Below are 13,549 nucleotides of genomic sequence, written 5' to 3'. Positions count from 1 at the left end.
CTGATTAAGAAGGATACTTACCTAGTCGAAGACATTCTAAAGAAGCCTGGGCCCAGTTTCTTGTAGATGAAGATTCAATGTAGTAGCAATGACCTCGGAAAGGGATCCAAGACTTGTGTCCTTCTGATTCAGGGCACTTTCCTGGCAGCTGAGGGGGCTCAGTGGGAGCTTGAACTGTTTAAAACAAAAAAAAAAAAATAAAAAGAAAGCACAACATTTAAAGAAACAGCTTCTTACATATTCTTTTATCATTAATAGATTAATCTAACTAAACACTGGAAAACTCACTCAGACCTTTAAAAAAAAAATGTTATCTTGGTAGTCTACGCTGCTTACTTCAACACAATAATGGGAAAAAAAGTCCTAAATCTATGAACAAAAAGTACTGCAACTGTCATCTCAAGAAACCTAATTTAGCAAAGAATCCAAGCATACTTTCATCTTTTAGCACATTCTTAAGTTCAGCTCAACCCTTTACTCACAAACACATTTTCACACCTGACTGCTTTGCTGAATTAGGGAGATGAACTTGGTCATGTGGGTTGTGACCTAATATGGAATGCAGAAGGCATTATCAGATGATACTAACAGGAGTTTCAGGTCAAAAATGCAAGAGAAGGTGGTCTGAAGAATTATCCTTAAACATCTTTATATCACCTGTAGTTTGTTATTCAGTTATAAAAGGAAAACCTGGAAAGCTGTTACAGGTAAACATTCCTTGAGACACCTTATGGCTTAGTCATTCAGCTCTTCCCGCTTCAACACCACAGCTTCGTGAGTGCTACGTAACATTCATTCATTCATTACCTTTTGAGGTTTTTGGTCTTGTATGCTTACTCAATATCAGAACAAACAGCAGAGTAACATCAGTCTAAGCTTTGCAAAATATATCTAATGTCATTAACGTAAAGTGATGGCTATTCACAGTCACACTAGCTCTTTCTTTATATGTGTTGGCCCGCATTTTAAAGCGGCTCCATTCAACCCAAGTAACTTTTAATGATTTCATCTATTTAGCTCTTGAAATAAAAACCAACATCGAAGTATATATCAGCAGACCACCCAGCACAATGAACTCTAAAGAGATAATAATTGTAATTACCATGGCTAGATTCAAGTTCTTACCATCAGTTTTTTTGCAAACAGAGAAGTAACTTTCATTGCAGGACCCTGTCTTCCAGGCTCCAGCAACATCTAGATAGACACAGCCTATTTTCTGCTTTGGCTCCCCTTCAGCCCATTTAGTATACTTCATTCTCCAGTTATCAATCCATTCATAACGCCCATTGGTCTAAGAACAAAACAAATCAACAGGAATGATTAAACTCTAAGCATTAACCATTTCCTTGTCAGTCAAATGTCTGTCTGTGCAGCACCTTGTGCTAGAATTTATAGTTTTTTAGAAATCCTTAACAAATACAAATGGCTCAAACTTTTAAATTTATGTTGTAACAAGTAGCTATTCATTGAGAAACACAACAGGACAACAAATGCTTTTCAGCAAAAGGAAATGCAGAGTAATGGACATTGAATTAATTTTGAACTTAACAAAACTGTTAATTTGGGATTAATAAAAAAAATAATAATAATTTGTAGGAGTAAAAGTCTGAGGACTAATTTTTGTACAATCTGTTTCCCCCCCAACTTTCAAGAACTGTAGACTATTTTAAATTAAAGTATATTTAAAAACTTAATCATTCCCCACCAAAGCTGGTGAAATCAGTGAACCATCTTGTTGATTAGATTAGGGGAATTTTTTGGTTTTTAGGAAGTGGTGTGTTATGTTCACGCATTTACATTTCTTTCATGTGCTCAGCCAAATAGAGTGAATGCGGGACAAGTGTCTGTGCCAAGAAGAAAGGGTTGTGCATTTTAACATCCAGAAAGTATCGAAATATCAAAGAACTGGGAGAGGAGAGATAAATAAAATTAAATTAGGTAAACCAATTAATTATTTGGCTAATTATCACAAAAAATGTTGAGAGAGTCATAGCAACAGCACCTTATTCTATATCTGAAAATTAGGTATTTTATTTAGAATAAATGCTTTGCACTGTACATCTTGAGAGATGTCGATCTTATCTCAAATACAGCATATATACAAAGAGATATTTCAAGATACTAGCCTAAAATGTCTTGTTTGGAAGTGTACGGAGTGTAATATCACAGACAAAGTATGAAAAACGTCTAATATATACAATTTAATCACAGTCATGGAAGAGGATGGATTCCTACGTGTAAATGTTACAGCACAGAAAAGTATTTAGGACCAAGATTAAATTAACATGCTAAAGTAAAGATAGATAATAAAACTTCTCAGTTTCTGATTTGTCCACAAGGGAAGCAGCTTCATATTCAATTAATTTGACATTCTTACCACATTACTGTTAAGACCAATCCACATAGGCACCCCATACTTTAACATCTTTAGCCACAGGAATGCATGACTGTAGGGGTCTAAGACACTGGAAAGGTCAAATTGATCACGTTTGCAGTTTTTTCGTGCATCCTCCCAGTTCATTTTGGTATGGATGAACAAATAACTACTGTTACCATAACGGATAATGCTGGATGGGGATGAACTTGTAGAAGGCAGAAACTCAGCATCTGTAAAATAAAGGATGAAAAAAGACTCATACTTGTTCAAAAGGCGATTATGGTTTCACCATGGTTGCAAATAGAATTAAACAAAAAACCTTTTATTCTTGATTTCACATTCCCTGACTTTTGATCAGCCTGGGTTAGATATGCTATTCTTTAAGCCAGGATCAGTAGTAAAAATCAACTACAAAGCTGTAGAAAAGAAAAGAGCTGCTTAAAGCAACTTCTGACAAGGAGTAAAGGAGCATTCTGTATAATCCTCCAGAATAGCATTACTGAAATGAATTAGGATTAGATTAGGTCACAATTTCTTTAACACAATATTTTTTCATCAAAAGAAATGCTTTGCAGAGACTGTGTTGTTTTCCAGGAATTTTTTTGCCAGAGAAAAGGAAAACTCCACAACAGATCGGTCCTTAAAAATCAATCAGATATTTAAATCCAGGTTTTCACTGTTTTTTAATTTCCTTTTGTGGGGTAAGTTAGCTCAAATTTGGTGTGGGTGAGTTACAGTCACGCTCCAGACAGTTCATGCTACATGTACAGGTCAGTATATTCCAGAACACGTTTTGAAAGACAACGTGTTCAGAAAATGACAGACAAAATCATGGAACAAACATCACATGAAGGGTCATACTAAACACAAAGATGTAGATTCAAATTCCAGCTCAGGAAGGCAGTAACATGGCAGTTACTGGGAAGGGTCAATGGAGAGTAGAGGCTCTAACTGGACCTCTGACACATATGACCCTTTTGTTCCTGCCTGAAAAACAATTTGTGGATGCATCTTTATTGGAAGTGAAATGATGTTGAAATCCATACACCCAAACAATTCCCTGAAAAACCAAAAGGTTTGATTGTGTTTTAACCAAAAAGACAAGTACCTGCATTAATTTGGCATATATATCCTCTGTTGTTATCACAACTCTCATCGGCCCACTTCCCTGCTTCCTTAACAGGATTGTTTCTCATGACAACACAATCAGCCTCGAAGTAAAAAGAAATAAAATCACTTACAAATAGCTAGAAAAAGCAAATAAAAAATTTTGTCCCTCTTTTACATCTTCAGACACAAGCAATGCTGTAGTTTTACTCTTATATCCTTGTAACATTTAACAGCATAAGTTTTACGATGTAGAGGTTCTGTTCCTCTTGCACTTTACAAATTTCTTGATGTTGCTGTCTCTTGTGCAACACTGGGGTGGATAAACAGACCAGAGAAATTCCAGTATTCTCATCTCTCCAGGCATACACCATAGACAGAAGGAAAGCCACAGACAATTTAAAGAGAACTGAAATCAACTATTGTAGAAAAGACCAGTTAAGTTTGCCCCAGAAAAACCCTGGATCCTGAATGGGCAATGCAACATTTCTGACATATCAGTCTCTTCAAATTTATTGTGGCAAGCTGTAATAGTACACACAGCAAAATCAGAACTGTTCCTGCCCAAAGGCAGCCATTGATCTGTCAGTACCGCCTTTACAGTGACATTTCAACTTCTCTGACGTGGACACAATAGCTAGAACCTATGTTAGAATATATTAAATGAACAATGATGAATGCAAGGAACTGCACATGTACTAATGGTTTGTGTAATGTATCATCCATATTTCTCTTATTCTGTTTACTTATTTGGTTTTGATATCCAGGAGAAGATGCATGGAGAAATACTTCATTTATGAGTGAAATGCATTAAGACTTAAATCTTTCAAACTGAACAGCTGCATAGTATTTTGTATTAACTATGATTACTTATTTTTTGCTAAGGTCAAGTACACTTAAAAATAAATCTGAAATTTATAAAATAGGGACTTCATAAGTTTTCACAGAAGACTTCATAGAAATCCTCCTACTTTGCATAAAAAGACAAAAATATATATTATTCCTCCCAAAAGTGATATTTTAAACATGCTTTCTCTTTTGAACTTCTAATTATTCCAAATTTTCTCCTTCCATTAGAGATAACAAGCTCAGAGGTGCTACTTTCAAAAACAGGAAAAAGGACATTATACATAAAAGTAAGATTTCTACATTAAAAGTATCATTCAAAAGAAATAGAGCTAGTACTATAGTATGCTGTAGTTTGATAGCACAGAACTGTCTAGAAACTCAAGATCAGAGAGAGGAACTGAATGACCTATCAGATCTGTTTGTACGACAGAGAAATAAGGGAAGTGATTTTCTTTTCTTTTTTTCCTTTCTAAAAAACGGATGGCTGTCTTTTTATAGAAGCATGTCCTTTCTGCAAATGTGACTGACAGAATTTGCTGCTATGTAAGACATGGCTGTTTGAGGGGAATGTTTGTAAGTGCTCCCTGCAAGCTACATGCCAACTGAGAAACCTGCTATGTTCAGGCACTAATGTGGTCAGAGGACTAGGACAGTGTGCTCGTTCAGTGTACTTTTGGGGCAAATGCCACGAGGCAAGGAATCCCACTGTCCTCTTTACCAGAGCCTATGAGAGAACATGGGGTCAACACAGAAGCAGTGTAGCCTTCAGGGACACACAAAACTGAAATCTGAAAACAGTCTTTGTATAAGCCCTACAGCTGTCACCAGATAATAGAGCAACTGCGCAAGGGCTCAAAACCATTCAGTCTATTTGTATTTATATTTGACATGTATAAAAGTATAAAAGTAGTAAGTCAAACAATAACATGTCTCAGATTCTAACAAATGCATAAATGCAATCTAAAATCAAATTTCAGTGAACAATTTCTCATTGCTATTTACCTGGCCATCATATGAGTATAAATCCATATGTCCTAATGGGAAGCCTTTGGCCCAGTTTGTAAAGTAAACTCCTGTTCCATCTGTCCAGAGGAACCTCAGTTCATGATTTATATCATTTAATCCAATCCATGTATCAGTAACAAAATCTTTCATATGGAAGGTGAGGAAAGCTAGAGTAAAAAAAGGCAAAGAGAAATACTTTTAACGAAGGACAACTGAAAAGTCTGGCCTCACTGAAACTGGTGACATTAAGTATTTATTTTTTCTGTAATACAGAACACTGCACTGTTGACAACACAAGCAGTAAGATGAAAAGGAGGTGACTTTTGAGCTTAATGAACAGGGAACCAGATATATAACTGTGGCTTTGGGCAAAATACATCAGCTAAGTACCTAACCTGGTACTGGGATGAATCCCAAAAGTATGACAGAAATACTTTTTATAATGTCTCAAGACAATTTTGAATCTTAGTCCCACAACTGACTTAGAAATATAGAGACATGTAGAAACACATACATTTTTGATAACCCCACCAGAGTGGTTACCCCCCAGTGGCATCAGATAGCAGAAGCAGAAGCAGTGCTGTTACAGAACCCCGAGTGTTTGCTCTCTCCCTGGAACATCCAGGCAATAGCCTGCACTGTCTTAGCAGAGAGCAGAATGCACAAGAAAGCTGTTTAAAATGAGCCTCACCAGAACTATTCATCACAACCAAATCAATTACCACAGCTTTGCACAGTCCAGGAAGGTGCTTGTGTGCCTTAGTGCGGCTAGCTCAAAAATAGAGCAGGCTAGGTCAGCTGGCATTCATCAACCCACTAATCCACAATATATCAAACACTGTGATAAAATGAACATATCATGGCCTTTGCCAACTGCTACAGTCATTGTTACGAGCTTACTTTTCTCTGCAAACAATCGATGACTTTCTATCTGCTCTATCAACCATTCACCTTCCTTTAGTCTTTTAAAATGAATGCAATTTACACTTCCAGGAATGAAACCTGTAGATTTCTTTGCCAAATGTTAGTATTGCTGCTCTGCCAGAAACTGTAACAGGAACTCAAGCCTTTATGCCTACATTGCCAGCAATAACAAGTTTTGTGCTAATAGCTTTACTGTTCATTTCTCTTTTACCTAGAATTCAAGCTCTGTGCACGAACCACCTGAAATCTGTACTGCAGAAATTATGTTGAATAAGAATTTAACTATGTTTGAAAAGTGAAAGTTTGATTTTTCATTTCTTGACATGTGGAAAACTTAAGTAGTACTAAGTTAGTATCATCTCCCCCAGTTAGGGATGCAGCTCTTAGGTTGATTAAAGTAAGCTCCTCTAGTGAAAAGAACGGTAAAGCTACGTGGTGAGTGGTGGGGAGGTGTATGAGCAGTTAAACCTCTGCCCCGAGCTGCCCAGAGACAGCACGTTCTGATCCTAAAGGTGTTCTGCTTGAGTGAACAGGAAAGCCATGCAGCAAGTTAATGCCACCTAGTGAAACTACATCGTTTGGACTTGCTGGGTCCAGCTGGCACCATGCGTAAGCAGAAAAAGCTCTACTTTGGCTGCCAGGACAATATACATGTGTGTATATATAGATATATCTAAGCCAACATTAAAATTTGGTAGATTCAGGTTAAGACTTCATTGTAAATTTCAAATAATTATATGTTTTGGAACAGAAATCAGATGTGTAGTCATAATTCAAATCCTGTCCATGGTCACACAAATGCAACAGCCATCCTGTAAAGATTAAATGTCATCTCATCTAGTGCTACAAAACTATACACAGTACCTTGCACTTGTTCATTAGGGATAGTGGCCAGGTTTCCTCCTAAATTCATGCAAGCTGTTCGTGCAGCATGCCAAGTGACACGTTCATCTTCTGTAGATCCAAATATTTTGTAACACTAAAACATGAACAAATTCTCTCTATATTATCTTTACTCCAATATCACTCACAATTTGAAAACCACTACTTTATGCAAAGCAGCACGGAGAAAAGGCAGTAAAAGAACGCATTTATCTGAAAAAAGCCCCCACATTCAGCTTAAAATGAGATTTTTCTGCTGGTTCTTTTTCTATATAAAATTGAGTATCTCAAGGAAGTATTTTGCTCAACAAGGCACATACTAGATTTGATCTGCTAGAAAATAAGCAAAAACTGACTTTTTACAGACAGTCAGCTAACAGTGGTAAGTTACACATGACTGATATTAGTCTGCCTGTTTATTAATTTGACTCTACAAAATACACCACGTTAGTAAAGTTAAGGAAGAAAAAATGTATTCAGTCCCAAGAAAAGCATTGTGGTTTGGTCAAAAAAAAAAAAAAAAGATCAAAGCAACAATCATTCAGGAACTCTGGCTAAACTCTTTAGGAAATGCAAATCAAAAGGTTTGAAGAAATGACTAGAGAATGACTTTTGGGAACTGCAACAGAATAGGCTCATCTGCCACTTCATTAGAAGTATCAAAAAAGCACCTTTCCCGCAAAACAGTGGAGGTGCAAACAAAGAAAAGCATGCAGGCATCAACCAACTCTCTGCAAAAAAGAACAATATTTTACTTTAATAAGAAACAATACTATTAAATAATTCCCTTGTTTTCTTTGTAATGCTTTGCCAAACATCCAACACGCGCTGTATTTGTCATGGTACCTTATTACGAAAGGAGAGCCAAGTTGGATGACATCCTCTTGGTGTTGAAAATGTTGTTGGAGCAACAGTTGAATTAATGGAACTGTTGTGCCTTTCACATATGTAAGGATTTGGATAACCACAGTTTATATCATTCCAAAATCCTGAGTGCAAGATAAATGGGAAAATGTATGACACCGCATCCGGAGATGGTTAAATGGAAATCACTTTCACTCATTCTTACACAAAGTGCTTTCAGTTGAAAGATAAGGTCAAATCCTCAGAGTGCCTCAGTTTATTATCATTCTAAATCAGCATCTAGGATAAATACAGCACTTTATGCACACTGTAATTACACAATGTTAAAAGCAGTGTAGAACCGGGTACTATAAATATCAATTTTATAGTGGCACTTTAGGCCAATTTTAACAATAAATATAAAACGTTTGTATAGCAACCACAAATCACAACCATGGACATCTATCAGAGCTTCCCCATACTAGGCTTAAGGTAAACGCAAGAGTCCTGAATATAATAACGTGGTCTACTTGCATAACATTTTGCAAAAGAACAAAAAAAAAAAGGGGGGAGGGGGGGGGAAGGGGTGCCTCTCAGAAAAAAAACCAACAAACAGTTGTGACACAAAAACACAAATAATGAAATTCTGGAACAAACATACAAAACTCACCTAAATTCTTATACATAACTACACAGTTTTCATCATTATTTGCAAAGTTAGGTTCATGTGGTGCCCATGCCAAATAATTCACTGGAGTGCCATCCATCCAGCTTAAGAAAAACAATCCAACAAAACACTTTAACATACAAACAGAATTGCTTCCATGTTAGAAAAAGTAATTTTGCAATATGTTTAATATAGTCACTCATAGTTTAAGGTGTACAAGATTTTTTGACCTATTTGCCTCTTTGCTAATTGCACTAAACTTACTCTCTGTGCAAAGACATAGGGTATGTTGTTTTCACTCTGCGTTTAAGCAATATGCTGACACTTTTGCAACTGATAGGACAATACTTAATCATTCAAGACACCCTGAAAGCCAGATGTCATTTCAGCTTGAGAGAGCCCAGATGCTCACCATTTCCCCCAAGTCATACCTTTCCTGTGCCCATTACAGAGATAAGAGATTCTATGGGTAACACTGGTAAAATGTTTGATCTTTCCCCCATGCAGAGGAAAAAGGCATGACAAACCACCTGCAAGAAAATTCCTGTGACAATGTGCCTTACCATAAGGTAAAATACAAGCTTCAAAAAAGTTGTACATCCATGTAGAATAAACAATAAAGAACAAAATCATAATCAGGAATCAAACACTTATTAGGAGAGTGTTCGCCCTTCAGGCACATACATATGACACTTCACTTAAAAGCATATTCATCTTAGGGTCCCTACAAAAACAACGGAACGGCAGAGAGCCCTCATTTTCAGAAGGTGATCTGGCCCACCTGACATCCTAATTATCATCTGGAGGGTCCTCATTGTCACTGTGGACTAGAAGGAGATCCAAGAACTACTAAGCATCTTTTCAGGCACTTCAAGACCTAGACTGAACTGAATCCAGGCCTAGGTTAACATCACATACAAAAATCAGTATGGTGCTGCATATTGACATTCAGAAAAGCTTGCAGAAAATTTGCTTATCCTCACAGTGCAAATGAAGTTATATAATGGATCATGGAATCATAGAATATCAGATTGGAAGGGACCTCAAGGATCACCTGGTCCAATCAGCTGGCAATAATAATAATGGCAACAGCTTTGTTCTACAAAAATAAAACAGGTTGCATTTTCCCCTTTATTACAGTCTATTCCCAACAGTTAAGGAGGGGGAAAAATAATGTTTTTACCTACCAAAAATCTTATATATTTTGATTGGGTCATCTATTTATATTTTCAATATGTCATAGAATAAAGGAAAATAGAAATCCTGAATAAAACCACAAAAGACATTATCTGCAGTCTATTTTTTGTGCTAGCTTTGGGTAAACTCTATTTAGGAAATGTGGTATTTCTCCTGGATAATCTGGAGCTAAATTAACATGGAATTAAACCACTTGAGAATACCAGCATGTTTAAATTAAGACTCAAAACTAGGTATGTCCTTTGAAAATCCATGCCCTATTGAGTTAACTTTTTTAGTCCCACAGACTACAAAATCTTAAAACAAACAGTAAAGCAGAACTTTCCAAATCTAACACACCTGATATAAACTCATAAAAACAAAGTTCATGCTTTTCTATCGTAAAAGAATAAGTCAAGTTTTAGGGTTTATGGATCTACTCTAGCTTCTGTGATGTCAAGCAGAAATTCCATTTATTTGAAAAGGACTTGGTCTTCTATGAAGAAAAAATTTCATCAGCATCAACGGGAAATACTTTTTTTAAGTATGAATACTTATATTAGCTATACTTTATTGGAGTATGGACAAGGCAGACAACAGCTGAGGGCAAAATTGAAACCAAGCTCTTTTCTTGCTATAATCAAATATAGAATATCAGTAGTAATAGTAGGTGAGAATGCCTAACAACAGAAACGGGATTAAAAAAAAAATAGTGGATTAAATATAATGGCACATAGTGGTATATTTACTACAGAATACATTTTTACAACCTTCATAATCAAAAAACTAAGCATGAAAGTCCTGCAGAATTCAGAGGAAAAACATTATCATTTGCTTTGACAGGCCACAACTTCACTCAGGCACTTCATTAATTTTGCTCCACTCAATAGATTATTTAAAGCACGATGCAAACTCGATAGTTTTAGTTGACCTACCTTGTCCTTTGGTCAACACTCAGTTGTAAACCAATGAAATATGAATCCTCTTTGCCATTTTTCAAGATCTAGAATGTAAAGATTCAAATTGTATAAGCATCCTCTTTTTATCACAGAAAATTATGTTAACAATGAATAATATACATCTGACTGACAGAGGATGTGAAATGCTATATTACCTAGCTACAACATTTAAGTTAAAGCGGCTCACAGCTGACAGTCCAGAGTCAAACTTCACCATTGGCTAAAAGGTTTGGTCACTTTACCAACACTTCTCACAGTCTTACTTGAAAGCCACTGAAATCAGCACCTCTTGCAGTCTCTGCAGTGGACATCATCTGACAAATTTCTTGCAAGGGATAAGCCTTCCTACAATTTGGATAGAAACCGATACAGGCCCTTGTGTCATCTTGCTGCCGCTCTTCACCCAGCTTAGAAGTTTTATGTAGTTCAAATCTAACTTTTAAGCATATTCCTGATAAAAAGAAGGTGCCTTCAAGACAGTATAAACAGGGAACCAACCCAAGTCACTTAGGAAATACCACAGAATCACAGAATACCAGTTTGGAAGGGACCTCAAGGATCATCTGATCCAACCTTTCTTGGCAAAAGCAGAGTCTAGACAAGATGGCCCAGCACCCTGTCCAGCTGAATCTTGAAAGTTTCCAATATTGGGGAATCCACCACTTCCCTGGGGAGATTATTACAATGGCTGATTGTTCTCATTGTGAAAAATTTTCCTCTTGTGTCCAATCAGAACTTCTCCAGGAGTAATTTGTACCCATTAGCCCTCATTTCTTTCCATGTGACATCTTGTGAAAAGGGAGTCTCCATCTTCTTTGTAGTCATCCTTTAAATACTGGAACCTGATGATAAGGTCTCCCATTTAACAGCTCTTTCTCATGCCGTAATCCATACCTCAAATTGTTCTTTCTGCATAACTATATTCCCCCCACAAGGAGAAGGAGGAAAAAGGGGCAAACTTGAGGACCAAAAAGAGGCTGCTAGATAGAGTACATCCCAGGTACACTGACAAGATCAAAAGCCAATGTTCTGAGTGTTGCATGTAAGCCAATATCTGTTTTGATCCACTTCTTAAGATATCTTGAGTTTATTTGTTGACAAACTTTACTTTCAGTTAACTCACCCACCTTACAGAATCATTGCCTTTTCAGCTTCTTGCTAAAATGAAGCCACAGATTAAAGGTAAGCATTAAGATTTACCTTAGCACATTACCAGTTGCAGACAGATACAATGTGGTGTAACTGCCACATTGAATATGAAAAGCAGGTAACAATCTGTTTAATGCTTACTGTGCTTATTTCTATACAAAATACCAAACTAAAGTTGTCCTCGTCTCAGCTATGAAAAAATCTAAAAAAAGACTTGAGCTTTTTCTTCATATTAATTTGGCTTAATGCTACTGCAACTTCACGATCATAAAACTTGCAGGGTGAACACCAGCATGAAAAGGATTTGTGCCCATGCTCACTTGTTTTGGATTATTTATTCCATAGTATTAATGAATTTTCTTACGTATCGCCAGAGGAACTTTCTTTCACTTTCACTCTCAATGACGGCCAGGTCTCCAAAGTTCATTTTGCAGAACTCCCGACCTTTTTCCATTGGAACACTCTCTGTGCTGAAATAATATTGTTTGTCTTCATGTATAATCCATCCATCCTCAGTAGTCTTGTATTCTGTGAGATAAATGATAAGCTGACCATATTGTTCCTGATATAAGACATTCTCATTAGTAATATTTTTAAAATGTTTTCAGACATACACACACACAAATGGTAATAGCAATAACACTTACGGGGTGCAGGAGATTCTGTTGGTTCAGGCTTTACGCTTGCCCCTGTAAGTAAAAAATATTTATTATGATTGTACACTTTCTGCTGTAAGAGAATATTTACTATGGCTGATAGGCATGCTTTTCTATTGACACTGAATTTTATGGTTAGCAATGGACTTAACACCAAAAACTAGAAGGAACTAAAGAGTCTAAAGCTCTTATTTTCGGTACACTATTCAAATTTAAACACATATTCTTGTTCCCCGAGGCTTTAAATATGAGCTATTCCTAACTTACAAGGTGTTATAAAATACCTTGAAATTTATCTGAATTAATTATTTTTGGAATTCACTGGAGGCGGTAAACCTTACACCCCAAAGCATTAACCCTACTAAGACAGCCCTGTACCTCCCTCTTCCTCCTCTCCCCAGGTCACTTAAACATGAATTCTGGCTTAAACCAGAGGCAGCAGGAATGCAGGCCAGGTTATCTTCTTCCGTGGTGTCCCTGCTACTACAGAGTGAGGTTCTTTCCGTCCTTCTCTGGTTGAGAACTTCTATCTGGATTCTAAAAATTTCCCTAGAAAAAATCTCACTGGAAAAGATCCCAATAAATTAACTGATCCTTTCTGAAAAGAAGACCTCAGGCTAAAGAATTCCCCTGTTTGTTTTTGCTATGGCATCATGCAGATGGCATCCTGCATGCCATCATTAGTGTCTCAGGAAAACAATTTCTAATACAGGAGGTCCTGTCTTTATAGGTTTACCAATTCATTTTGTGCCAAAATGTAATCTCACAGAGACTGAGGTTTTAATAAAAAGTTCCCTGCCTAAGAAATTTTTTTACCAATATAAAGCAGAGCTGGTACTTTATTGTCAATATTCTAATACAGCATTTTTATTTTGCTTCCCTCCCTCCCAATATACGAATGTGGTAAAATGTTTAAATAAGGACTTTCTAAAATACTCAAACTCAGGTAGGTGCA

At 36.6% G+C, this 13,549-nt stretch overlaps 1 protein-coding gene across 3 annotated transcripts in view; it reads right to left on the bottom strand.

Moving 5' to 3' along the window:
* LOC141471262 (macrophage mannose receptor 1-like) overlaps positions 1–13,549 on the bottom strand; it is a 56,807-nt gene that overhangs the window by 8,795 nt on the left and 34,463 nt on the right. For all 3 annotated transcript variants that reach the window (XM_074157693.1, XM_074157695.1, XM_074157696.1), the window contains 11 exons: positions 12,586–12,627; positions 12,303–12,466; positions 10,766–10,833; positions 8,658–8,758; positions 7,991–8,133; positions 7,127–7,241; positions 5,336–5,505; positions 3,486–3,588; positions 2,378–2,607; positions 1,126–1,291; positions 22–174 (listed from right to left, as the gene is read on the bottom strand). In XM_074157693.1, the coding sequence (XP_074013794.1) occupies positions 22–174; positions 1,126–1,291; positions 2,378–2,607; positions 3,486–3,588; positions 5,336–5,505; positions 7,127–7,241; positions 7,991–8,133; positions 8,658–8,758; positions 10,766–10,833; positions 12,303–12,466; positions 12,586–12,627 (1,455 nt within the window). The remainder of the gene's footprint in view (positions 1–21; positions 175–1,125; positions 1,292–2,377; positions 2,608–3,485; positions 3,589–5,335; positions 5,506–7,126; positions 7,242–7,990; positions 8,134–8,657; positions 8,759–10,765; positions 10,834–12,302; positions 12,467–12,585; positions 12,628–13,549) is intronic.

Source organism: Numenius arquata, chromosome 12 (genome assembly GCF_964106895.1).
Source record: "Numenius arquata chromosome 12, bNumArq3.hap1.1, whole genome shotgun sequence".
In the NCBI taxonomy this organism is placed as follows: Eukaryota; Metazoa; Chordata; class Aves; order Charadriiformes; family Scolopacidae; genus Numenius; species Numenius arquata.
Note: the sequence above shows the minus strand (reverse complement) of the source record. Positions and strands in the feature narration are given on the sequence as shown.